Raw genomic sequence first — 26,721 nt, 5'->3', positions numbered from 1 at the left:
TGTTTTACCCATCTGTGAATGTGCGAACATTCCCAGATGCTTCAGAGGCGCTTGTGATGATGTAAGCAATAAGGTCAAAAGTCACATCTAGGCCATTTACTCTCTATTCAAATTGGAAAGTCTTAGGGACGTAAAAGCGAAACTATTTACCCTTATGAAAAGGCAATGGGTAAGTTAAACTTAAAAAAAAAACATTTTTATAGTCTGAAGCGGAGTTTTAAAACAAACATAACTTTTATATAAACACGTGTTTTTTATCTAGAACATTTACAAGTCTTGTGACTTGATATTAACGATGAACAAGTATTCTTTACAATATAAGAAAGAACAAACACAGTGTGAGTTCATGCAGCCACAAAAAGAACTATGTGAGCTTCTTTTCGTTCTTGCTTCTTTAGAATATATTTGGTGAAGAGTACATCATTTTTACTTTTAGGACTTCAGAATTTACTAAACTTTTTCATGCAGGGTAAGTATTTCTCATTTTAATATAAATAAGCATAAAGTAATAGGTTTGGGTACAGTAAATAAAGTTTTATAATACCTGTGTCTGAACCTTTACTGATTGCGAGTACACTAATCTATTATATTCTGTCTAGCAAGAAGTTATATAAAATCTTGATAATGGTTTTGTTTACTGTTCTAGTAGATCAACAGCATGCAGTTTGTAAGCTCCTCTAATATATAAATATACATTTTATAATGATGGTTTCAGCAGATACGTTTAGTTTTGTAGGATCTAATCAGAATAACATTAATCTTATATTTTAGATGGTCTAATATAACAAATTCCATATTGAAATGTGCTGAATACTTCTTGTCTATATTATTTCAGTTCATTTATATTATTCTGACGGCAGGGATCTTTAGGGTAACTGCTAATCTCAATGTTTTATATATATATATATATATATATATACACACACACACACACATATATATATATATATATATATATATATATATATATATATATATGTTGATTACTACTAATACTTTGGACAAAAATATAATGATTTATTCTAGTCAATTTATTTAATAGTGACTGCTTAATCTTTTGTACACTGACATTTTATTTTGGAATTGGTTTTATTTTTTTCCCCTAAAATTAGTCACATTATAAGTTGGTGTACATGAAAATTTGTTTACAGTTTATATAAATAATGATTCTTACAATCTTAAAGGATTTTGTTTTTTAATTGTTGCATATGTATTAATATTCTTATGTTTTTAGTAGTTTTATATACAAATATTATTCCTATCAACAGTCTGCCTATATCTAATATGCAGATGTTTATCATAAGTTATACCGTCATATATACCGAATATTAGCATTTTTATCTGCTCTCTTTCATCTCAACATGTTTTTGCAGCTCACGCATTATTCAACGATCCCACTCACCCAGCCCATAGTACTTCTGCCTTTCCTTGGGCAGGTGGTATCGCAGCTTACACTGCAAAACATCTAGACTGAATCAGGGCTTCTTCCCTCTATCCATAAGGCTGCTGAACTTGAAAGCTAGACATGACATTGAATAATTAGATCAATATGTCAACTATAGTAATCACTCTGGCAAATTGCTTCAATAAAGTACAGTTGTGTACACTTACCATAAATGTAGCTGTTCGAGTGTATTCACTGTTGCAGTCATCACACTTGGGTTATCCTGCCAGGGGTAGCCCTCAGTCGGCCCGCATACCAGAGGCTTAGTATTTCTGTGTCGGTTGCTGTCGCTCCAGGACTGACGTCAGGTCGTAAGTGGTATAAAATCAGGCAGCAGATGCCATTACATCAGTTTTTCTTGCCCCAACTGTCGGGAGCCTCCCAAATAGGGAGCTAGGTTATGGTGGAAGAACACCACCAGTAGAAAGTAAATAACAAAAATTCCCTGTAAGGAGTGAGGAAGAGAGAGAGAGAGAGAGAGAGAGAGAGAAGGGGGATGGAGAGTAGGAAACCAGGACTGCAACAGTGAATACACTCGAACATCTACATTTATGGTAAGTGTACACAACAGTACTATATTCTTCATGTTTCACTGTTGCAGGCATCACACTTGGGTTGATTCCCAAAGCTGAAGAAAAGGGTGGAGGCAGTCAAGAAGACTTGGGGCTGGATAGGATGTCCTGCTGTTGGGAGGGTGGCCTAATGGTTAAGGTGTTTGCCTTACAAACACAAGGTGCAGGGTTTGAGTCTCACAAGGGATAATTGGCTAAGCTTAAAATGGCTTGCAAGGGCAGTTAGCTTAGTAAGAATCTATGAAAAAAAAAAGACTGCGACTGCAAAGCCTGCCCTGGATTTGGAGACGATAGGCAGGTGGTAATACTTGGTGAAGGTATGAACAGAAGTCCATGTTGTAGCCTCCAGGATGTCCATGGTGGGGACCCCTCTGAGAAAAGCTGCAAAGGTGGAGGTTGCCCTGGTGGAATGCGTCTAGAACCCCTTAGGGGGTGGTTTCCCATGGTGTTTGTAGCAGAAATGGATGCAGTGTGCTATCCATTTGGAGATTGTTTGTTTGGATATGGCCTTGCCCTCTGGCCCTGCTGCAAAGCTGACTAGCAATTGGTCAGTTTTCCTAAATGATTTAGTCCAATCCAGGTAGACTCTGAGCTGTCTGTGCACATCTAGAGAATGCAGAATTCTTTCCTTCTTGTTTTGTGGGTTAGGGAAAAAGTTGGGCAAATGAATTGATTGGTTGAGAGCCACACTGGACACCACTTTAGGCATTAAAGTCGGGTTAGTCCTGAGGGAGACCCTGTCAGCATGGAAAATGATGATGGGCTCTACAGCCATGAGTGCTTGTAGCTCTGAAACTCTTTTAGCTGAAGTGATGGCCAGAAGCAAGGCTATTTTCCAAGAGAGGAATTTTAACTCTGCTGAAGCTGCAGGCTCAAAGGGGGATAGGGTGACTTTTTCAAACACAAAGATAAGGTCCCAAGCTGGGGTAGGAACTCTTCTGGGTGGCCTTAAATTGTTAGCCCCTCTTAGGAACTGTTTGATGAGAGTGTGTGAGAAGAGAGGTGGCTCTGTGCTGTAATGAGCAGAGATGGCAGACACATGAATTTTAATAGACGAGAAGGACAGGCCCCTGTGAAATAGGTCTGCTAAGTAATCCAGGATGAGAGGTAGAGAGGGCTGTGCTGTTTCAGCTCCTTTAGCCTGCATCCAGGTGCAAAACCTTTTCCACATGTCAGCATAAGTTGCTGCGAGGTTCCCTGGTGCAGAATTTGCTGAGCTGGTGATTGTTGTGGGAGGCAAAGAGGTCCAACTTCGAGGTGCCCCATTTCTGGGTTACAAGGTTGAAGGTTCTGTGGTCTAACTGCCACTCATGTGGGTCTAGCAGGTTTCTGCTTAAGTTGTCTGCCACAGAGTTTTGGGAGCCTGGCAGGAATTGTGCTAGCAGGTGAATTTGCATGACTGAAGCCATGTGCCAAAGGGTCATGGCGAGCCTGCAGAGAAGATAAGAGTGAGTTCCTCCCTGCTTGTTGATATACCACATCACTGTGGTGTTGTCTGTTTTGATCACTAGAGGCCCTGAGGAGAGTATGGATCTGAAAGCTGTCAGAGCATGCTGAACAGCTAGCATCTCTTTTTGGTTGATGTGCAGATGTATTTGATTTGGGCTCCAATGGCCCTGAATGCACCTGCCGTCCAGGTGTGCACCCCAGGCATAATCTGATGCGGCTGTGGTGAGGGTCTGGGCAGTGTGGGGTTGTGAGAAGGGAAGACCCTTGTTGTGGTTGCATGCTGCTGCCCACCAAAGAAAATCTTTCCTTAGACAGGGTATCATAGGTTTGATAGTTTTCAGGTCTTGAGAGTGTTGACACCAAAGGCTTTTTAGGTACCATTGTAGTTTCCTCATATGCAGTCTGGCATATGGAATGAGTGGAATGCAGGAGGCCATGAACCCTACAGCTTGCAGATAACTGGGTTCTGGTGGCTAGATGAGAGAAGTAGCCTGTCAGGTAGGCTTGTTTTTCCTGGAGTAAGGCATGTCATCATGGGATGAGAGTTTTCTTCCTAGGGGCACAAGTAGGTGGGCAGAGGTGTAGAGTTATTGTGAGTTCTTTCCATAAGGGGGGTGGCTTAGAACTCCCTGTTTTTGAAGTGAAGGAACTCCATTGCTTAGATCTCTGCATTCCCTGGGACTGCTGTCTGGGGGGTCTGCTTGCCTTAGGTCTTGGCTGAGCTGGCCTGGAGGGGGCCGGAAAGGACCAGTGCTTGGAGGGGCAATGCCTACTGAACCCTAGGAGGCTGGACCTGTAAGAAGTCTTTAACTGTCTGCATATATTTAGCTTTTTCTTCCATCTTTTCTTAAGACCTCTTCTGCTTGGTGCCAAACAAATTGTCTTTGTTCAATGGTGCGTCCAATAGTTTTGATTTGGCATGGTCTGGCAAGGTCTGTTCCTTAAGCCAAGCATGCCTTCTAAGTACAGAAGCAGTGACTGCTGCCCTGCAAGATGCTTCTAGGGTATCAAAGCCACACTGCAAGGTGTGTTTAGTTACTTGGCTTGCAAAATGCATAAGCTCTTGTAATTCTTTATTTTCTGCACAAGCAGGAAAGGTAGATATTTTTTGTTTGAAGAGTTCCATGGTATGTTGCTATTATTTCAGAATGTGGAACTGATAATTTAGAGCTCTAATGGCAAGAGTTGCAGAGGTGTATACTTTTTTACCCCATCTGTCTAAAGCTCTGGAATCCCTGTCCAAAAGGGTGGGATTCTTAGCTGTGGTTGCTTTATTTCCTTTAGGACTTTGAGAGATGACCTCTGGGTCAGCAGTAGGATTTTTGAAAAGGAATTTGTGAGAGTCAGGGACTCTGTAATACCTGCCAGTTTTCCTGGGAGCAGGAAGAAGGATGTCAGGAGTCAAACTGGATTCCATAAAGACATCATACACAACATCTAAGACAGGAGGAATGGCTAAAGGTTTGTGCTGTGGTAAATCTAAGAATTCCCCGAGTCTCTTTTTGGACTGAGGATAGTCCTGACATTCCCATTGGAAATGCTCCCTTAAAGTATGTAGCGTTTCACCAAATGAAAAATCCTCTGGAGGAGAGGCAGAAGGAATGGATTCCTCTGCATCTGAATCCTCATAAGCAGATAGGGGTTGCATGTCTTCATAGTCAGAAATCTCAGAGTCATCGGACTCCTGGTCAGATAAAACTGCTGGGGACAAGTCTCTTTTTCTTTTGGAAGGGGTAGGCTGGCTTCCCCTAATAAGCATGATAAGGTCTTCTGCCATTTTAAGCATTTGAGATTGAGGCATGGAAGCAGATGCATGCGCTTGGGTCGTCAGTTTTTTAGGTGTAGTTCATACCCTGGACCTTAGAAACTCAATAGTTTTTGAAAGAACTGAAGACGCAAAAGAAGTCGTCGGTTTGTGTCAAGTATCAGTAGTGCGAAGAACTTCCTCGGAAGCCGCTGACTGCTCAGCAGCTCCAGACCTATCCAAGGTAGAGACATTTGCAGGACCCTTAGTCAAAGAAGAGTCTTGCTGCATACCGGACTACGAACGTGTCTCGGTAGCGGCCTGCGAAGCCACAGAAGTGGGCATCAGGGGCTGCGAAAGCACCTCGCTGAGGACCGGAGAACTGACAACTAGCTTAACTGAAGCATCGTCTGCAGTTTTGGACCTGTGCGGTCTGTCTCTGTCCTTATCCTTACGTTTTTTTTTTCGGAAGATCGGTAGTCGGATGGCTTACCAAAGCCATAACAGAATACAGGGACCGAAAGCAAAAATATTTAGCGACAATAAGGGCCCGACGACGTATAGTTCTAGCATTGAACAAAGCACAAAAGTGACAGCGAGGTACGTCGTGGTTTGGGCCTAAACAGTAAGAATGGAAGTCTCGGTGTGGTATTTGCTTTCCACAGGCGAGACAATTGTTAACTTTTTCTGACATCTTTTAGAGCAAAAAAAAGAATCCCCAACGAGGTACTTAGCTTTAAAAGACTTCAACTTCACTTCGGAAATGAAACTCAGGTAGCGGCTGACCAGCACTCATTCGAACTGCCTCTGCATCGGGCTCCTTGGCAAGAAAGACTGATGTAATGGCGTTGGCTGCCTGATTTTATACCACTGACGACCTGGTGACAGCAACCAATGCAGAAATACTAAGCCTCTGGTATTCAGGCCGACTGAGGGCTACCCCTGGCAGGATAACCCAAGTGTGATGACTGCGACAGTGAAACACAAACATCTGGTATGGTTAAGCCTGATTTCATATGCCATTACTTCCTAAATGTGCAATAGTCAGGAGTGGGTCACCACAACATACATGTGCAATATGATCATCAGAATATATCATACTACAACTGATGAAGTGCAATAATTTAAGCAATCACACTGAGTTTGATTATTCTTTTCTTTTAGAATTTTTCATTAATTTGCAGCTGAATGTGGATTTCTTAAATGAGTATGCCATTAATGATTTGTTAAAGCACAAATATCTTGTACAGTGTAATAAACATTTTGCATATTTACAGATAATAAATGATAACACTGGTGATCTGTGTTCCTCATGTCAACAGCTGGATGATTTGCTTACCATTACTACCAGTAAATCTAGACTTACTGTTTATGATTGCACTTGAGCAACTGGCATGGCTTGAAGAATTACTGCTACTTCATGTCAAGTTTTACCACTGCTGATTTGCAGTGATCATGGGGTTATAAAGGTTAATTTTTGCTAGATAATTCTGCCAAACAGAAATCTAAACCAATGTACAGAAAAGTAATAGCAGATTATATGGAAGCAAAATAGTCACTATGTAAAACTAACTCGAGTGATGCATTCAGTGGAAAAACTGCAGAAGAATGAGCAAACACTTGAAAGAGAAATTGAATGCAAAAAAATCAAAACAATGTTTAACATCAAGAGCTAGGCACACAACGTCCCAAGGATATATTTCTATAAGAACAGATACTGGTTAAGGCGAGAGACAAAAAAAAATAAGAAATGGAAAAAGAGGTCAAACTACTTTTAAAACTAAAATAAACAAGCTGGTCAAACAAATTAAGCATAGTGTGAGACAAGATTGAGAAAGTTTTGAAGAAAATTTATATAAAGATTTAGCATAATAGGAAACCATTTTACAGACATATAAGATGTGTAAGGAGTAAAGACATATAAATTGATAAACTGTGTGCAGATTATAAAATTTATTCCAAACACAACAGATCATAGATATATTTACAAAATCTTGTGCAACAGTTTGGCTCCACAAAGGGCGGGGGGGTTGATTGGTTGTCCTAGTGATATCTAGGCAGCCATAGATAATGAAATCAAATAGATTATATTGAAAAAGAACTATGCAAACTGGATCCAAACAAAGTACAAGGAGGGGACGGAATAAGTGACAATGACCCGAGAACACTTCAGCAAGAACTTACAGTACCATTATATTTATTATTTACTAGGTTGTATAAATATGAAAAGATTCCTCAAGATTGGAGACATGTACTTATTAAACCTGTCTTTAAGGGAAAGGGGAGTACGACAAACCCAAGTCTACTTTCATGTTGTGGAAAAATAATGAAGAAGGTAATATTGGTTAAGTTATTGTCAGAATGGGAAAGGTTGGGACTTGAAACCATACATTAGCATGCGTATGTTGGTAACAGATCTATTACCACCTGTAACATGATGTTTTTAAAACAATATAGTTGAATGAGAAATTGTGCTGTGATACAATTTAAGTCGATTTAATTTCAGCATTTGACAGGGTCATACACAAAACACTGATTCATAAAGTAGAACAAGTAGGTATTGATGTTATCTTGATAAGATGGATAGCTGCATGGCTTACAAATAGGATATGGTAAGTATCATATTGCAATTAGACAGGTGAAATTCTTGGTAGCAGTCAGAATGTCCACAGGGCTCAGTCATAGGCCCATACTTGTTTAGATTTCAGCTTTCAGCTCTATTTTTTCATCTGAGGTGTTCCATGTCTGTATGCAGATGACCTGAAATTGGATAAACTGATTACATGTGTTACAGACAGGGCATGTCTGCAAAAGAACTTGACTAAATTGGCCATTTGGGTACAGGAGAATAATGTGTTGATAACTACATCAAAACCTAAGCATATAAGACTTGGGAGACATAAAGTGAAAGGTGAATATTTGATACAGCACACAGTGACAAAGTCTAGATTCATTTAAGGACCTGGGTGTATGAGTAGATCCAGCTCCGAGTTTCTCTAATCATATCAATCAATTGGTTAATGAGTTATAGAATTATAAGTTGGATAAAAAGATAGGAAATCAGAAAATATGACGTCGTTGTTTGTTAGCTACATTAGACCTAAACTTGAGTATGGAATAACAATATGGAAACCTTATAAGAAAACAATCATAAGTAAACTGGTAAGAGTACAGCTGATCTACACCAAGGGCATCCCTGGATGAAAAAAATTAAGTTATTATGAACAACTAAAATATCTGAACTTGTACAGTGTCTCTATAGATATTCAAGAGGGGACTGTATTCAGTTATATAGGGCATTTAGAGACAACTACTTCTGGGAAAGTTTGGGTTTATCAAAAGGTAGTAGGAGAATCATCAGGCATCCTATGTAGGAGATTCTATAGAAATGAGAAGTGTTCTAATTGGTTCTGTGAGACTACCAAATTACATTAAAGCAAGCATTATTTTAAATATTTAAATACAGTCTGGACACATATTATAGGAACTATTTTTGTAAACTGGCAGGCTAGAATGTTATTAATGCCCATACCTGAAATATTTGTATGCATATATGTACATACACATTCTTGGTATGATGAGGCGGCAAAACCTAACAGCTGTGGAATACAGACAATGAGGCAGAGAGTAGTAAAAATTAAAGTACTGATTTAAAACAGCTTAATTACACACAAAAAAAGAAGTTATGTCTTAACCCTAACTTTCCATCTGTGTTGCTGATCTTTGTTCATTCATTACTGATGGGTTATCGGTTCCGTCCTTGGAACTGAGCCGGCCAAATATCAAGCTTGCGTCAGCCAAAAACTCTCGAGCCAAGGTCCTACCCAGAATGCTCTACTCCCTGTTACCTCAGATCACGTTTGGAAGTTGATAGATAAAAGTAGAGGCTACCTCTGGTCATAACAGACCTACAATAAAGAAGTATATGAGATCAACCAGGAACCTCCGGAGGGGACAGAGGGTGGGAAATAATGAATGAATAAAGATCAACAACACAGATGGAACGTTATGGTAAGACATAACTTCTTTATCTGATGTTGTTAATCTTCGTTCATTCCTTACTGATGGGACAGAGTCCCCAAGCTACCTGTATCCCTGGGTGGCCCTCATGGAAGGAAATTCCTGAGCACCATGGAGCCAAAAGAAGCTCTACCTCTGGAGGCAAAGTCCAATTTGTAATGAAGAATAAAGGTATGAGGTTTGGCCCAAGTTGCAGCTGAGCAAATATTATTGAGGGAAGCCTTAACATGGAAAGCTGCTAAAATTGCCATAGATCTTGTAGAAAGTGCTTTCACTCTGAGGCAAAGTGACGTTGCTTTTGTTGTAGATAAAGGTAATACAATTTCTCAACCATGAAGCCATTGTAACTTTCAAAACAGGATAACCTTGTCTAGGTCCAGAAAAGGCCAGAAACAGTTGGTGTGATTTATGAGTAGATTTTGTTCTGTCCAGATAAAATCGTATTTGCCTATGAACATCCAAGGAGTACAGGTAATACTCTCCTTTGTTAGAGTGGTTAGGAAAGAACACTGGGAGATCAATAGATTGGATGATAGACTGCTCTGACACCACTTTTGGTAAAAAGGAAGAATTAGTTCTTAGTGATACCCTATCCTTATGGAAGATAAGATAGGGAGGGGCTTGACGAATAAGGCTTGACATTCTGACTAGCGTCTGGCCGATGTGACTGCAATCAGAAACAAAGTTTTCCAAGAGAGATATTTTACATCATATGAAGATGCATGTTCAAAGGGGGGAGCTGTTAGAGCTTGCAGAACCAATGCCAAATCCCAACGTTGTACCGGTTCTCTAAAGGGAGGCTTTAAGAGGATAACCCCCTTCAAGAAAAATTTTACAGAGTCTATGTGACATAAGCGAGGAATCCTGAAAACCAATGTGGAAATTTGAGATGGCAACTAAATGCACACGAATAGTACAGGCAGACACCCCAGAGTGTAAAACATGTGAAAAGTAATCCAAAACCACCGAAACTGGGGCTGACAAGGGGTCTAATTGTTTATTCGCCGCCCATAGAGAGAACCTTTTACATTTATTGAGATAGATTAGTCTGGTGGACGACTTATGACATGCAATAAGAATTGCACACAGGGGATGAGAGGTTTTCCTGCATGGCAATCATTGGAAGTGGAGAAACCAAGCTGTTAGATTGGGGTGAGTCTGGATGGGAGATCAACGATGGGGATGGATTGAGGATCTATGGTTGATCTAGCAGGTGAGGCCAGAGGGAGGGGAACCAGACTTGTCGAGGCCAATACTGAGCAATGAGGATCACTTTGCTTTTCAATTGTCGTGCTTTCTTCAGAAATTGGGAGATGAGGGGAAGAGGAGGATAAGCATAAAGTAGACCCGAAGGCCAAGCGTGGACTAGAGCATCTCTCAGTGACTGCCCCTGAGGGAGGATCAGGGCAAAATAGTTGCTGCACTTGTAGCTGGTTGGGGAGGCAAATAGGTCGCAGCAAGGCTGGCCGCAGTGGTTGAAGATTCTTGCCGCTATCATAGGACTGAGGGACCACTCGTGAAGTTGTAGAATGCACCTGCTCAATTTGTCCGCTATCACATTGGAGCTTCCGGGAATGTGCATTGCAATTAGAAAGCGGTTGGAAGCTATTGCCCACTGCCATATTCTCAAGGCCTCTCTGCATAATGGGTAAGATCTGGTGCCCCCTTGCTTGTTGATGTACCAGACCAATAACATGTCTGATTGGATCGCAATAGTCCCTGACGGAAGGATGGAATGAAATGCTTGCAGCACTAGAAGCACTGCCCTCAGTTCCAGGACATTGATATGCAAAAGGGCCTCTGTCTCCGACCAGTTGCCTTGGGCTGAATTTCCCTGACATAGCCACCCACCCCATCAGGGGGACGTCTGTGGTCACCGTGGCTTTCGGTTGATGGGGGCTGAAGGGGCGAGACCATTGTTGGGGAATTCGAGACGTCCACCAGAGTAAATCTTGCTTGCATCTCTGAGTTACACTTATCTGAAAAGACAAAGGATGTCGTAGAGGGTGCCACTGAGTGAGAAGTAACCACTGAAGGAGCCTCATGTGGAATCTGGCTGGAGGAACAATGGTGATCGAGGCTGCCATTGACCCCAAGAGTTGGAGTATAGATCGAGCAGGAGATTTGTGGTAACAGAGCAGCGGTTGAACCTGTTGCCTTATTCTTTGAAGCCTGTGGTCCGGAAGAGATGCTGTCCAATTTCTCGTGTCCAACAATACCCCTATGAATTCCAAAGACTGAGCTGAGGTTGTGTTGGACTTCTCCCAGTTTATAGTGATTCCAGGGCTTTGGGCTGTTAGGAATGTGTGGTGCAGGGTTTCTTCCAGTAGGCGCTTGGTGGGGGCGGTGAGCAGCCATTCATCTAGATATGGAAATGCCTGGAATCTGTTAAGTCGCAAGTGAGCGATAACCACTACCATGCATTTGGTGAACACTCTGGGGGCTGTAGAGAGACTGAAGGGCAGAGCTCGAAATTGGTAGTGACTGGCTCCTATGGGGAAGCGGAGGTATCTTCTTGAGCGTTTGTCCATTTTTATGTGGTGATACGCATCTTGAAGGTCTACAGAGCACATCCAATAGTCTTCTTCCAGGAGAGGAAGGATAGACTGAACCGTGACCATCCGGAATTTCTCTGATTTTACAAATGTGTTCATTGTGCTGAGATCCAGAATTGGTCTCCAGTCCCCTCTCTTTTTTGGCACTAAAAAGAACCTTGAGTAAAAACCGGATCCTGTCTGGTCTGGGGGGAACCGTCTGGATGACTCTTTTTTTTTTTGTAGCAGCTTTTGGATTTCATGTACTGCTGCTTCCCACTGACTGGGTGGAACGTCGGGTAATACACTGCATGAGACTGGACAAAGAAGGAAGGGGATGCAACAGCCTCTGAATATTATCCGTTGTACCCAAGAGTCGGTGTTTATATTTTGCCAGGCAGTGGGGTACAAGGAAAAACGACTCTAGACTGCTTCCAGAGGTGAGCAGTCGGGCAATGCTTCAGGAGCGTTGATAGGGTTAGTCAGAGAACGAATCTCTGGAACCCCGGTTTCGTAGACCTCCTCTGTCCTGAAAGGGGCATCTTCCATTGGAGCTTCCCCCTAAGCCTCTAGGGGAGAACTCAGCATGTGCATCACGGAAAGAGCCCTGTGATTTCCTGTGCCACATCTTCCCGCTGATCTGATTTCTGGAGCTGAATCACTGAGGAGTGGAGTGTCTGACACCAACAGGAGATAGGTTCTTGCTATCTTGTTCGCACCTTGCCAGCATATCTTTTACTTTAGGGCCAAACAAAGAAACGGCCTTGATGGGGGCGTTCATGAAGGAAGCCTTAAAGGAGTCCGCAAAGGCGCATCCAAGCATGTCGTCTGGTGACTATACCTGCGCCTGCCGCTCCTTCCATTGTGTGAGAAATAACTCACATGGAAGAACTGGAAATGGACTCTAGGGTGGCTGAAAAGCCACGTTGTCGTGGTCCTCATCAGGAACAGCTCCTGCCAAGGTTTTAGAGAGTTGGTTGATAAGATCCCTCTGAAGCCTGGTAAAGTGTGCCAAATAGATCAAAGACCTTACGGTGAAGGTCGATGAAGCAAACACACACATCCCTAGTCTGCCTATCACCCGGGACTCCTTGTTGGGAGGATGGACAGTTTGGCTCTCTTCTGCCAAATCCTTCTTAGTTGCAGCCGCCACCACCATGGAATCTACTGGAAGACCTAGTGACCAATGTGGGTGCTCGGCTGGTGGCGATAATATTTTATCCGGCCTCTGTGGTATCGCTTCCAGGGTGTTAGGAGTCTTCCATGTGCACTGGACGAGCTCTTCGGCCAGCGGGGTAACCCGGGAGGTAGGGAGTCGGGCACGAAAGGCCTGCAGGAATGCAGATTCTTCAGAGGAAGGATTAGAGGACTTCCAGTCACCTCTCTGTCTAAGGATCTGGAGGATGTCACCAAAGAATACCTCATCAGAGGGTCACCGTGGGGACCCTTCCCCATCAGCAAAATCAGTATCTTCAGTCAATGACTCCTCAGTAGTGTCCATGTACTTCCTCTTGCACGACGCTTTGCGGGGTACTTCCTCTGTGGGAGGTTCTGGGGAAGACTGCAAAAAAGGGGGTCTCCTGAGGAGGAGAAACATGAGGCCCTTGTGCCCGGTGTCCAGCGGTTGTGGCTTGTGAGAGTTGCGGCACAGAGTGGGGAGAGGACTCCGACATGTGGGGTTTGCCAGTAGAGGCAAGCACCCTCTCCATGACCTGGAAGGCCGGCCTGCCCAAGGAGGGATAGGAGCCCAGAACCAAGCACGATAACCTCGGAAATGGGGTCACACCCTGCCAAGACAAGCCCACCCCCAGACCAGGAGTCTCAAGAAAACTGTGAACTGTGAGAGAGGAAGGATTCCTGGAGGGTGTCATAGAAAAAATTGGCGTGGAACCAAAAATGCCCTCACCCATGGCACAGCCACTGGCCTGAGAACAGCTTGATGCCCAGTGCACTGAAGGCCACAAGGACGACTCTGGATCCAAAGTGAGATCCGCTATTTGAGTCAGAGGAAGGGAAGCTGCTGTCGGAGTAATGGGCTTCAATACTTGGGTGGAAGTCGAAGGAGGAATGCAAGTTGGAGTTTGAGGAGATATACATTCACTTGAGGGAGGGAACGTGGACTTTGATGGGTGAGAGAGACCTCTGGGCACAAGCAACTGGTCAACAAGCCGCAACACATCTTGCTCAGAAAGGATCCTGGTCGACCTCACAGAGAGACCTGATGGCGATTCTGGCCTTTCTAGTAAAGGACTATATTGGCTACCAATGAATGGATCCAAGGAAGGAGAGTACTTGGTCCTTGCTAATTCAAGAGGTGCAGAGCCCGGAACCAAGGATGTCTGCATCGAAGAAAACGGTGTGGAAGTAGTCTGCGCTGATGTCAGCGCCATAGAAGTTGAAGGTGTCTGCACTGTAAAAGCAAATGTCTGCCCCGATGGGTACGGTGCTGTCGAGGAAAGTGTCTGCACCGGTAACAAGGACGGTGCCGAAAAGGACTGCACCGAAGAACATGTTGGTGCCGAAAGTGTCTGCACCGTGGAAAACAGTAACGGTGCCGAAGGAGACTGTACTTATATGGACGGTGCCGGTAAGGGCTGCGACAGAACTGTCGAAGCCGTAATAGTCTGCACCGGGAACTCCAGTGCCTGTGTCGATAAGGAAGACATGGCTGGAGCCAGAATCAGTTGGGGCAGTGCTGAGCCTGGAGGCGACAGGGTCACAAGTGGCAGCGCCGAAGTAGTGATCAATTTTACCTTCTTATGAGTCGACTTCTCTATGATCTCCAGTGGGAAAAGAAGGGAGCGACCTCGATGAGGAAGAGGAAGAATGGCTCTTACTGGGTTTAGCAGGAGGGGGTGAGCCCTCCGATCCAGAAATAGCCTCACAGAAAGGAGATTTGAGAAGACCTTTCAAGATTAATTTGTTCTTTCTCTCGTTAAAAGAGTCCTGTTTGAAAAATTTCTACAAATCTCACATGGGGGATCCAGAGTAAGGTGGGAGACATTCAGATAATAGACACATAAGTCATGACCATCGGAAAATGGTAACTTACGGCTGCAATCCTTACTCTGCTTAAAATCAATGCTACTTTTCTTATCCGACATAATGATGTGGAGAAGAACAGTACCAAAAAGAAGAGGAAAAGCTACCCAAAAAGATAAGAAGAGAGAAGGAAGAAGGATTACCGACGATGGTAATGAAGAATTACCTCAAAGTTAAGAAAAAGGTAATAAAGAAAAATAGACTAAAAGGAGAGAGTCTTAAGTAAACGATAGGGTAGGAGAATATCAGCGGAAACTGTCTGAAAAACTTTAAAGTAGAAATGATGTATAAAACTTTCAAAAAATTAGACACTTAGCTGAAGAGAGTGGCTTGACACGGCTGTACAGCAACGCAGCAAACGAGATCTGGGTTAACAGGGGAGCAGAGCATTCTGGGTAGGACCTTGGCTTGAGAGTTTTTGGCTGACCTCAGCTTGATATTTGGTCGGCTCGGTTCCGAGGACGGAACCGATAACCCATCAGTAAGGAATGAATGAAGATTAACAACATCAGATTATTTCTTCTAGAATGCTTTTGTCATACAATCTGTTGGAAACGTATATGTAGTGATCTGCCCATTATACGCTGATGGGATTTCTATTTGTGGTTCCTTGTCCCAAGCAAAGAAATGTTAAAACAATACTGGATGGATGTCTGTTTCAAATGGCTGTGGTGGAGGGGATTTGCTACAATAGACTACTCAAAGTAAGAGAAGTTGTCTTTGTTGACTGGGACAGCCCAACTGGGCAAAGCCCATTTTCAGTGGAGGGCCGGGGAGAAAAGCTGCAAATTAGTACATTTATATTATCAAGTGAATTTCAGTTCTCAGAAAAACAGTAAAATCTCTCATGAAGCAACAAATACAAGTGTATAAAGTATTTACATCAACAATTCTAAGTCTATACAGTTGTTTCAGCTGGCTGTAATACCTTGCAGAAGTAAATGGATTGATACTGCAGAAGGGAAACATTATTGTAAAGAAATAAAACAAAAGCTCATAATGCCACTGTGGAAAAAGGTACCAGTGGAAGTCAAAATGTAGAATAAAGCAGTCCAATAAATCCACTCGACCACCAAGGCAAATATAACAAGGCTTTAATATACGGTAAGCGCTTTCATGACCCACTGAGCACTTCTTCAGACCATGCAAACATATAAAAATAACATCCTTATATATACAATACTCTATTTCAAAAGCACCTATCACATAAAAACATCAATAAAATCACTTGAACAGTCTCCGCCCTCTCAGAAAAGGTTTTAAAGGAAGTGGACCATTTAGTCCTGGTGGTGCATCACTATGCAATCTAATGATCCAGTTAGTCTCCCTTTGTTCAAGAGAGTACTATTAAAATCTCCTAGTCTCATATTAGTTGTTATTTGTTCTAACACTTTGAATTTAAACGTATGTGTATGGTCACTATTCACTACATGAGTAGCCAAAGCATTTCTGAGATCTGATTACTTGATGGCAAGTAAATGTTCACGTATCCTGTCTCTCAATTGCCTCTTGGTCTTACCTACATAGAAACTACAACATGATTGACAGGTTTCCAGATAGACCATATAAGTACTGTTACAGTTAGTTATAAAATGACTAGAATATTCAAAATGTGTAACAGGATGTATAAAGGAAGGATGTGTATCTATCTATCTATATATATATATATATATATATATATATATATATATACACACACACACACACACACACACACACACACACACAAATTACAACTACCACAGGCTGATGTATATCCAACACGTTCCTTAGTATGAGTATCTTGTTTGTCTTTCGGCTTTTTCCTGGTAAGGGGTCGCCACAGCAGAACTCCGGTCTGCTAATGACTGGCAGTAGATTTTTACGAAAAGCCGAGGTGCCAGCTCGACGCCCAAGCTTCAACGAAGGCACGCCCATTTACGCACGCATGTCTTTCGAATGCTACCCAACCGCGGGGAGGACATGCAGACTCCACACAGAAGGCACTCCCAAGCCAAGCCGAGAATCGAACGGGAGAACCTCTTGCTGTCAGATAACAACGCTACCGCCTTACCACCGCGGCATTCCTTAGTATGAGTATCTAACTTATTATAACATAACATACGTTTAAGATTGTGTTTATTCTTAAAAATAAATTTAGTTCGTGGTCCTACAACCTGACTGATCTTTTCTTCTGTCATAAGAACTGGCCAGTTCCTTTTAATAATATCACCGAATATTCCATGATCATTAGTATAATGCATAGAGAAGTTCACCATATGCTGTTTATTATGTTGTTTATCACTGTTATAAGAGGTATTAGTATTACATTACAACAATGGTTGTGCACTCGTATTCCTAAGCTGAATAACTGATTTAGCCATCTGATTAACTTCTTTATTTTTATACCCTCTATCTCTAAATTCATTAGTTAATTGGGTTAGGTCTTTCTCAAATACATCTTGAATACTATCTAGCCTTGAAATACGCATACCCTGTCCTTTTAATACATTCTTAAATATTCTGTTGGGATGCATACTGTCCCTATGTAGGGTAGTGTTAACTCTACATTCTTTTCTATACATCTTAGTTGCTATTTGACCATCAGGAGTTTTATAAATCCTAACATCCAAAAAGTCCATAGATGAATATGAGTAACGATATGTGAATCTTAAAAAGTCTGTGGTTGTGTGTAAATAGCCTACAAATTGTGGTATTAATTCACTAGGACCTTTCCATAAAATAAGTAAGTCATCCACAGATTTCTTAAAGAAGACTATATGTCTCCTATAAATATGTTCACATAATACAAATTTCCTTTCCCAATTACTCATTACTAAATTGGCATAACTATTTGCACAGGGGGTCCCCATCGCTACACGCTGGCGTTGCCAGTAATACTGTCCATCAAAGCAGAACAAATTATGCTCTAATATAATACTTGGTAAACTACAAATTAATATGTTTTTCTCTTGACTAAAACGACCATCAGTTTTTATAATTTCATTCAACATTTGTATACCTTCTCCATTTGTATACTAGCAAAAAGGGATTGTACATCCAGGGCTAAAAAACATAATTCATTAATGTCACAAAAAGAACATAAAAATACTGATATATCAGTTATAAACTGTCTAGTATCCTTTAAAATTACATTAGAATTTTCTACTAAAACCCTTAATTCTTTATCAACATAAATGGACATAGATTCAGTGGCCCATTCACCGCCAGAGACGATGGGCCTCATAGGAGGTCTGTCCATAGACTTATGTATTTTCGGGAGCCCATTTAAAATGGGTAATATAGGATGCATAATTTTGAAATAGTTAAACAAATCTAAATAATCATATTACTAGCTAAGTAACCATTTAGAATCTTATAAATCTTGTTAATGACACTATGAACATTAGATAACTCTATCAAAGCATAAGTGTTACTATCACTAAGTAAGTCGTTCATTAATTCCAAATAAAGCGTCTTGTCTAAAATAACTAATAGACCACCCTTATCAGCTGGTCTGAAAATAGCCGAATCATCAGCCTGTTAAGTTCGTAGGGCTTCCCCTTCACCCTTACTTAAATTTCTTTTTATTTTCAGCATGTGTTTTATCTAAGAAACATGTTCTAACATCCTGTTCATATAAGCGACTAAATATTTCTAAAGAAGGATCTATCACTGGCATAAAACAGCTAGGTTTTTTAAAAATGTTAGTTTCACTATTACTAAACATAGTTTTTAACATGACATTTCTTGTAAACATTTTTATATCAAGTATCATATCTGTTAAACGCATTTGAGCTGCTGGTATAAAAGACATACCCCTACATAACACACAATTCAAAGTCTGAAAAAGTCCTGGTCGACAAATTACAAATTAATCGTTTAGTGGTTTCTGCCACATTTTCTTTATCGTTTGTGGAGGCATTTTCTCCGTGCCCGATAGCTCATTAGACTGGATCATTAGGTTACATAGTGATGCACCACCAGGACTAAATTGTCCAGTTCCTTTAAAACCTTTTTTGAGAGGGCAGAGACTGTTCAAGTGATCTTATTGATGTTTTTATGTGATAGGTGCTTTTGAAATAAAAAACTGTATATATAAGGATGTTATTTTGATATGTTTGTATGGTCTGAAGAAGTGCTCAGTGGGGCATGAAAGGGCTTTCCGTATATTAAAGCCTTGTTATATCTGCCTTGGAGGTAGAGTGGATTTATTGGACTGCTTTATTATTGTAAAGACGTTTAGTGTTCTTTCATTTCAGTACAGAAAGGTTTGCAAGGAGTTCAAGATATGTAATGAAGTTAGTCATAAAATTATGTAGTAATGGCAATTTTAGTAGTGTATAGGTTTAGAAAGAGTTCAAGAGATATATTGAAGCAAGTTATAAAATTATGTAGGAGATGGAAGACATTAGCATTATATAGGATAGTGGTAACAACATATGACAGAGAGCATGGTAGGATTAGTTCTATCTACGCTGCCTGTTCCAAACTGGTGTATCTAGAAGGTTTATAACTTAGGTATACAGGGGATACATGAGAGAGGTACAGCGGTGGATGGTGGCAGTTAAAAAAAAAAAAGAGCAAGATGAGAAGTGTTGTTTAAGGGGGGGGGTGAAAAGGGATGCATTAATTCAAGTGCATGATGGGTGTAATAATTCAAGTAGAGGAGGGCAAAAAGTTTGTGATAAGGAGTAACAAGTTTGTGCTTTTACTAGCGGTATCTACCTGCTGATGAACATGAGCATGACCAAGATTGGCTAAGGTATTATTTGAGTTGGATTTTATAGCTTGGAAGTTTGTTAATCATTTTCACTTGAGTAAAGATGATGTTCCAGAGCCTGGAGTTGTAACAAGAGTATAGCGAGTCCCCCAATTAATTATTTGCTTTAGTAGTGCTTAGTAGAAATGTATCACCAGAACAGAGGTCTCTTGTCGGGGTGTAGGGCAATATGTTCTTAATGCAGGGCATTGTTCAGGATAATATATCAATTTATATGCCAGAACTAGCTGCGAGTATGTTAAGTAGTTGTTAAGCTCTAGCCAGTTTAGACGCATTAAGGCTTGGCAGTGGTGAGCTTGGTGTGCGGTGTTTGTGGCAAATTTAGCTTCTTTGTTGTAACAGGCGGCTAGTTTGGATTTTAGTGTAGTGCTTAGGTTTGCAAGTGGAGGTGAGCATAAGAGGGTTGGAAGCAAATAGCATGAGGCTGGGTTTTTTCTTGACAGGTATATAAGGTACTGTTTTGCCCTGTAAAGGGAGGCAAATTTCTGGTGGATCTTTTTAATTGTTTGAAGACTATGTTGATCAAATTTACAATGCCCAGTAATTTCGTCTGTGGTACTACCTCAGTTTTAGTATTATTTGCTGATATAACCAAGAAAGATTGTTTTTTTTTATGGAGGTAATGTTTTGGGGGTGAAGAGCAACAGTTTTGTTTTATTGGATTAAGGAGTAGGTTTGAATTTTTCAGCCAGGTTTTGATTGAAGAGAAAGAAATTTGGGTGATTTCTTGTAATCTGGATATTGTGGGGGCTGTACAGTCGAATCATGTGCATATTAATGAGAGAAAGAACTAATGTGCTATTATGTTCTAGTATAAACTCTTATTATGTATCCAACAACCTTGTCTAATCTTAAGGCTATCTGTTGGGAATAATGAGCTTTTTTGTCCTGCTCTGACCTCTAATGGCTTCTTCATAATTATGAAATCTCTAAGACAAGAAATTAGATGGTGCCAGGGTACGTTCCTGTCCAATTTCAAGTGTTTGGAATTATTCAGAGTACTGCTGAGGAGGGAAATACCATTCTTCAAAGAAAATGAGGAAAATTTTCAAGGAAAAATGTTCCTTATAAAGCAGAAGATGAAATTTGTGAACACATGCACAGCAGCACCAATTTGTATTTGTTAACTGCACAAATCATAGTCACTCTGTTGTTGACCAGATACAACTAGTTAGCACAAATTTGTCACACCAAGCATTATTACCCTAACCTGCTTTTAGATAAGGCAACCCAGATCTAAGGCACTTAGTGTTACAAAGTTTTAATAGTTTACTTGCACCTCACAGCATGTTTCAATAAAGTTACCTCTTACTACTCTGTTCTACATAGCTAACTTGACACTGATATTAAACTGCACCTTCAGCTTTGGCTAACAAATGTACATAATAGATTAGCATACTCACCTCTAACATAATGAATACTCACTTCTACACAGCTCTGAAGTACCAGTGAGCTTTAATGTTTGTAAAAGAATGCTTAAAGACTCTATAAAAGCGATTTCATGTCAAAGGCAAGACGCAGACAGAAATAATGAAGGAAAAGTGCTCAGTCAGTTTCTATGTGGAAATTAAAAATCAACTTCACTAATTACCAGGTAAAAAATACCATCTCAGGAGAGTGTGCTAATTCAGTACTGCAAAAGTAGAACACATGAAGCTTAGCATCATAAGCAAATTGCTTCTCTTAACTGTTGCTTGTAGAGAATGGTCTTATAGGACTTGTTACCTTGCTTTTTATCAACCTGCAGTACATCCTTACCAAACCCATGTCGTGCATGGTTTCTTAAGTATAAGACATTTATGCTTGATTTGACCACTGCTTACCTCATTCTGGTTCTGGAGTTCTTGTAGGTGCTGGACTCTAACATTAGGCAGTGGACTGCAGTGAGTATCCCGGTGCTTTAAAATGTTCTGTTGAAAAATGAAGCTACATCAGCAAAAGAAAGAACAATCATCCAACTATGTGCATTACTTGTCTACATCACTGTCATTAAGAAATACAAGTAAAATCACACACACAAAGACTAGGTACTACATCATTTTTGAGGGGTAAAGATCTAAAATCTAAAGAGAAAAAAAAATGAAAATCTGGACTTAATATACTGACTCCAAGATTGCCATGTCTCTGTATACTCCTTTTTCTCTAAAGTATGGTGATCTCAGAGTTGGTCTATACAAATGTGGGGTGGGAGTCCTGCCCCCCAGCAAAAAAGAAGCTTAAAGATGTAGAGTGATGTCCAATATTCACTTTTCTCCTGCATTTTCAGGAGTTGGCAACCCTGATATTTCAATAGTTTATGACATGAAAACAAGATAAATTGTCACAACACTGTAAAATGGTGGATTAAAAATGACAAGAGAGCTTAATTCTAATCTTACAAAGAAAAAAAATAGATTTACTTATTGATACTTTTTTTTTTTTACCAGAAAAGGCTGACTGGACTATGCAAAACACCTTTTCAGCAGAGGCCCACAGAGATAACACTTCAGAACAGACATAGCTTTTCTAAGAAGCAGTCATATGAAGATAATACCATATCAAGCTGAATACAAATAAAATATTTACAACTGCTGAAATACATAAACAGTATGTACAACTGTAATAATTAGAATTAATAATTGTGGTAATAAAGCAACATTGCGCTATTACTCAAAAACACAAATTAGATTTTGTTTAAAAAAAAAAGCAAAGCGATGATTTACATTTCAGCATTAATCAGAATTCATGATAAAAAGCAAACTGAGACAGGAATAATATAGTCTGCCTATAGTATATACACTAACCAAAATAAGAAGTTATGTACTCACCATAAAGTACAGTTGTGTAGACTTACCATAAATGTAGATGTCTGAGTGTATTCACCGTTGCAGTCATTACATTTGGGTAGATTCCCAAAGCTAAGGAAGGGAGGAGGTAAATTAGAGAGCATTAGGACCAGCTATTAGGCCCTGCAAGACTGCAGTGGCAAAACCAGCTCTGGATTTAGAGAAAATAGGCAAGTGGTAATGCTTGGTGAAGGTATGAACAGAACTCCAAGTAGCAGCTTCTAGGATGTCCCTGGTAGGAACACCTCTGAGAAAGGCTTTTGAAGTAGATGCAGCCCTGGTGGAATGTGATATTATCCCCTGTGGAGTAGGTTTTCCATGGTGCTTATAGCAGAAATGAATGCAATGGCCTATCCATTTAGAAATGGTTTGCTTTGAAATGGCTTTCCTCTCTGCGCCTGCAGCAAAGGTAACTAGCAGCTGTTCCATTTTTCTGAGAGGCTTAGTCCTGTCCAAATAAAAACTTAATTGTCTGTGCACGTCCAAAGAGTGCAGTATTCGTTCTCCTTTGTTCTGTGGATTAGAAAAGAAGGTTGGCAAATGAATGGACTGATTAAGAGCCACACTGGATACCACCTTGAGCATAAAGGAAGGATTGGTCCTGAGGGACACCCTGTCTGCATGGAAGATGACGAAGGGCTCCACTGCCATGAGGGCCTGTAATTCAGACACTCTTCTTGCTGAAGTGATGGCTAGAAGGAAGGCTGCTTTCCAAGAAAGGAATTTCAGCTCTGCAGTTGCAGCTGGCTCAAAGGGAGGTAGAGTGAGTTTGTCCAATACAAAGTTAAGGTCCCAGGCTGGAGTAGGGGCTCTCCTGGGTGGTCTTACATTTTTGGCCCCTCTGAAGAATTGCTTCAGCAGTGGGTGACAGAAGAGGGGTGGCTCCGTATTATAATGTGCTGAAATGGCAGAGGCATGAATTTTAATAGAAGAGAAGGAAAGACCCTTGTGAAGCATCTCTGTTAAGTATTGAAGAATATGCGGTAAACTGGGCACTGCTGTGCCCATCCCCTGAGTTTGGCTCCAGGAACAGAATCTTTTCCACTTTTCAGCATAGGATTTTCTAGTACTAGGCCTCCTTGCCTCCAGAATAACATCCAGCACTTGCTTACTGAGGGATGGTAATGGAGAGCTTAGGTAATTAGCCAGGCTGCAAGGTTCAGGGTTTGAAACTGGGGGTGCAAAATCTGGCCCTCCTGCCAGGACAGCAGTGAAGGGGTCAGAGGCAGGTGCCATGGTTCCAGCAGCGACACACTGTGCAAGAGGGTGTACCAGTGTTGGCGTGGCCAGTCTGGAGCAATGAGTATTGTCCTTGGTTTGTCTTGTTTGATCTTTAGTAGAACTTTGGAGAGGAGAGGTAGAGGGGGAAAGGCATAAACTGAGAGGTTTTCCCAGGTGAAGGACAGAGCATCCACTTTCCAAGCTTGTCTGTGGGGAGTCCTTGTGCAGAATTTGTCCAATTTGGTAGTTCTGAGGGGAGGCAAACAGGTCTATCTTATCTCTGGGCTCCCCCATTTGTTTCTCAACATGTTGAATATCTTTGGATGTTCATCGTGTTTCACTGTTGCAGTCATTACACTTGGGTTATCCTGCTGGCAGACGACCCGCAGTCGGCCCGAGTTCCAAAGTCTTGGTCTGGCGTTGGTTGCTGTCGCCTCTTCCCTGACGTCAGTGCGCCAGGGGTATAAAAGTTGCAAACGACGCCATTTTCTCCAGTCTTTCTTGCCGCATGGTGCCTGAAGCAAAAGCAGTTCGCAAGTGCCGGTCGGCCGACTCCTGAGATTTTCAAAATTGAGTTTCAGATCCGAAGTCTTCAATAAAGCTAAGTACCCCGTTGGGGAAACTTTTTCTTGCTCCAGACCGATGTCAGTAAAAGTTAATAATTGTATTTCTTGTGGGAGGCAAATACCTTATAAGGACTTTCACTCTTACTGTATTCCTTGCCTAGGCCCTGACCACGACGTTACTAGTTGTCGGTTTTGTGCTAGATTCAATAAACGCACTATTAAACGTCGGTTTGATTTTGCTTTGCATTATTTTGGACGAAGGTTTAATTATATAATGCTGTCGGAACAACCGACAACCGGAATCTATAAAAAACGCAAAGACAAAGAAAAAGAAAGGCATCCGAGGTCCAAAACTGACGAAGAAGCCTCTTCTAGGCTAGTCGCCAGTTCTCAGTGAGGCGCTTTCGCAGCCCATGACACCAGCTACCTCAGAGCCACAAGCCGTAACTGACAGCCACGTGGAGACACCGAGGCCTGTGGAAACTCAAGGTATTGGGCCTATGGAAACTATTCCCCCTCAGATGGGTCCGGAGCTGCTGAGCAGGCATCAGTTTCTGAGGGTGTTTTCAGACCTTCACAGCTTACAATTAAGGCTACTACAGCAGCAAAGTCAAAAACACCATTAAAGACAAGGAAACAAGTACAGCATTCTCCAGAACAGTCATCCATGCCAAAGAAACAGATGCTTAAAATGTCCGAAGACCTTATTACTTTAATCAGGGGTTCCCATCCCCCTCCTGACAAAAGGCCTAGGCAAGACACTGATTATGGTTCCTCTGATCAGGTTTCTGTTTCCTCTGATTCCTCTTCTGATCAGGCATATTCTCTCCCTCCCTATGAGGACTCTGATGCAGAAGAGTCCATTCCTTCAGCCTCACCGCCTAAGGATTACTCTTTTGGGGAAACCCTGCACACCATGAGGGAGCATTTCCATTGGGAGAGCCAGGATTATTCAGAATCCAAGAAAAGGCTTAGAGATTTCCTTTTATTGCCTCAGCACAGGCCCCTGACTATCCCCCCATGTGCTTGATATTGTAGATGATGTTTTCTCTGAATCCAGTCTGTCTCCTGATTCTTTACCCCCTGCACCAGTCAAGCCAGACAGGTACTACAGGGTCCCTGACTCTCATAAATTCCTTTATAAAACCCCCACTGCAGGCCCAGAAACTATTTCTCAGGGTCCTAAAGGGGTTAAGGCTTCCACTGCCAAAACTCCTGTCCCCTCAGATAGGGATTCCAGAGCTCTGGACAGATGGGGGAAAAATGTTTACACTTCTGCTGCTTTAAACTGTCAGTTTCACATGCTTAAATATCAACAGTATCTTACGTCATTGTTAAAGCAGAAAATTGTTTCAAATACAAAAAGTCCTGACAGTAAAGAAATGCAGGATTTATTGCATGCAGCTGAACAAGTGGGAAAGCATACTCTGCAATGTGGTTTTGATTCATTAAAGGCTTCTTGTAGACCCGCAGTTACAGGCTCTGTTATTCGAAGACATGCTTGGTTGAAAGAACAAAGTTTTACCTGACCATGTTAAAGTAAAATTATTGGATGCTCCTTTACAGCATGATACTTTGTTTGTTGTTAAGGCAGAAGAGGTGTTAAAGAAAATGGAGGATAAAGCAAAGTCTATACAGACAGTGAAAGGTTTCTTACAGGTTCAACCACCTAGATTTAGCAGAAACTGGCCTTCAAAAAACTGGTCCTTTCCAGTGGCAGACAGGCCACAAAGAGGCAGATACAGACGCCCAAGAGGCAGATCTCAGCCCAAAGGCTCCTACAGACCTAAACAATGGGGCGCTTCAGCACCCAAAGGAGGAGAAGACAAATCACAACCTTATAGGAAACAGTCACAATGACTTCCCTCTGCAAATGCCAAGCTCTTACCTGTTGACAGCACCCCTAGGGGGAAAGCTAGCACTTTTCTAAAAAAACTGGCACATGATCACCCAGGACCAATGGGTGCTGAATATTGTTTCTCAGGGTTACAGGTTCCACTTCCACACGCTTCCAAAACAAAAAGGTATGCCAGACCTGCCACAAAACCAATGGGCAGAGGCACAAAAACAGATTGCTGCTCTTATGGACATGGGAGCTATTCAAAAAGTTCCACAACAAGAACAAGGACAAGGATTTTACTCAAGACTTTTCTTAGCACCCAGAAAAGACAAAGCCTGGAGACCAATACTGGACCTGTCAATCCTAAATACTTTCCTGGATGTTCCAAAATTCAAAATGTTAACATTACAACAACTTCTGCCCATGCTGGGCAAGGAGGCTTAGCTAGTTATTTTGGATCTCAAGGAGGCATACTTGCATGTCCCAATCAGACAATCTTGCAGAAGATACCTCAGATTCATAACAGGCTCAATGCATTACCAATTCTCTGCACTGCCCTTTGGCTTATCTACTGCGCCCAGGGTCTTCACAAAATGCCTGGCACCAGTAATTGCATTTTGCAGACAAAAAGGAATTCAAATATATCCCTACTTGGACGACTGCCTTATTCAAGCAGAGAGCAAGGACACTCTTCTAAAGCAC

At 41.5% G+C, this 26,721-nt stretch overlaps 1 protein-coding gene across 7 annotated transcripts in view; it reads right to left on the bottom strand.

Annotated features, from left to right (window-relative positions):
• Window positions 1-26,721, bottom strand: part of FAAP100 (FA core complex associated protein 100) — a 474,918-nt gene that overhangs the window by 5,798 nt on the left and 442,399 nt on the right. For 6 of the 7 annotated variants that reach the window (XM_044085052.1, XM_044085047.1, XM_044085051.1 and 3 more), the window contains one exon: window positions 21,391-21,477. In XM_044085052.1, the coding sequence (XP_043940987.1) occupies window positions 21,391-21,477 (87 nt within the window). Of the gene's footprint in view, window positions 1-21,390; window positions 21,494-26,721 lie in introns of all 7 variants that reach the window. The other variant, XM_044085054.1, reaches the window with a different exon arrangement.

The sequence above is a fragment of the Protopterus annectens genome, chromosome 10.part0 (genome assembly GCF_019279795.1).
Source record: "Protopterus annectens isolate FY-2018-M chromosome 10.part0, PAN1.0, whole genome shotgun sequence".
In the NCBI taxonomy this organism is placed as follows: Eukaryota; Metazoa; Chordata; order Ceratodontiformes; family Protopteridae; genus Protopterus; species Protopterus annectens.
This window is presented reverse-complemented; position numbering and strand designations above follow the sequence as displayed.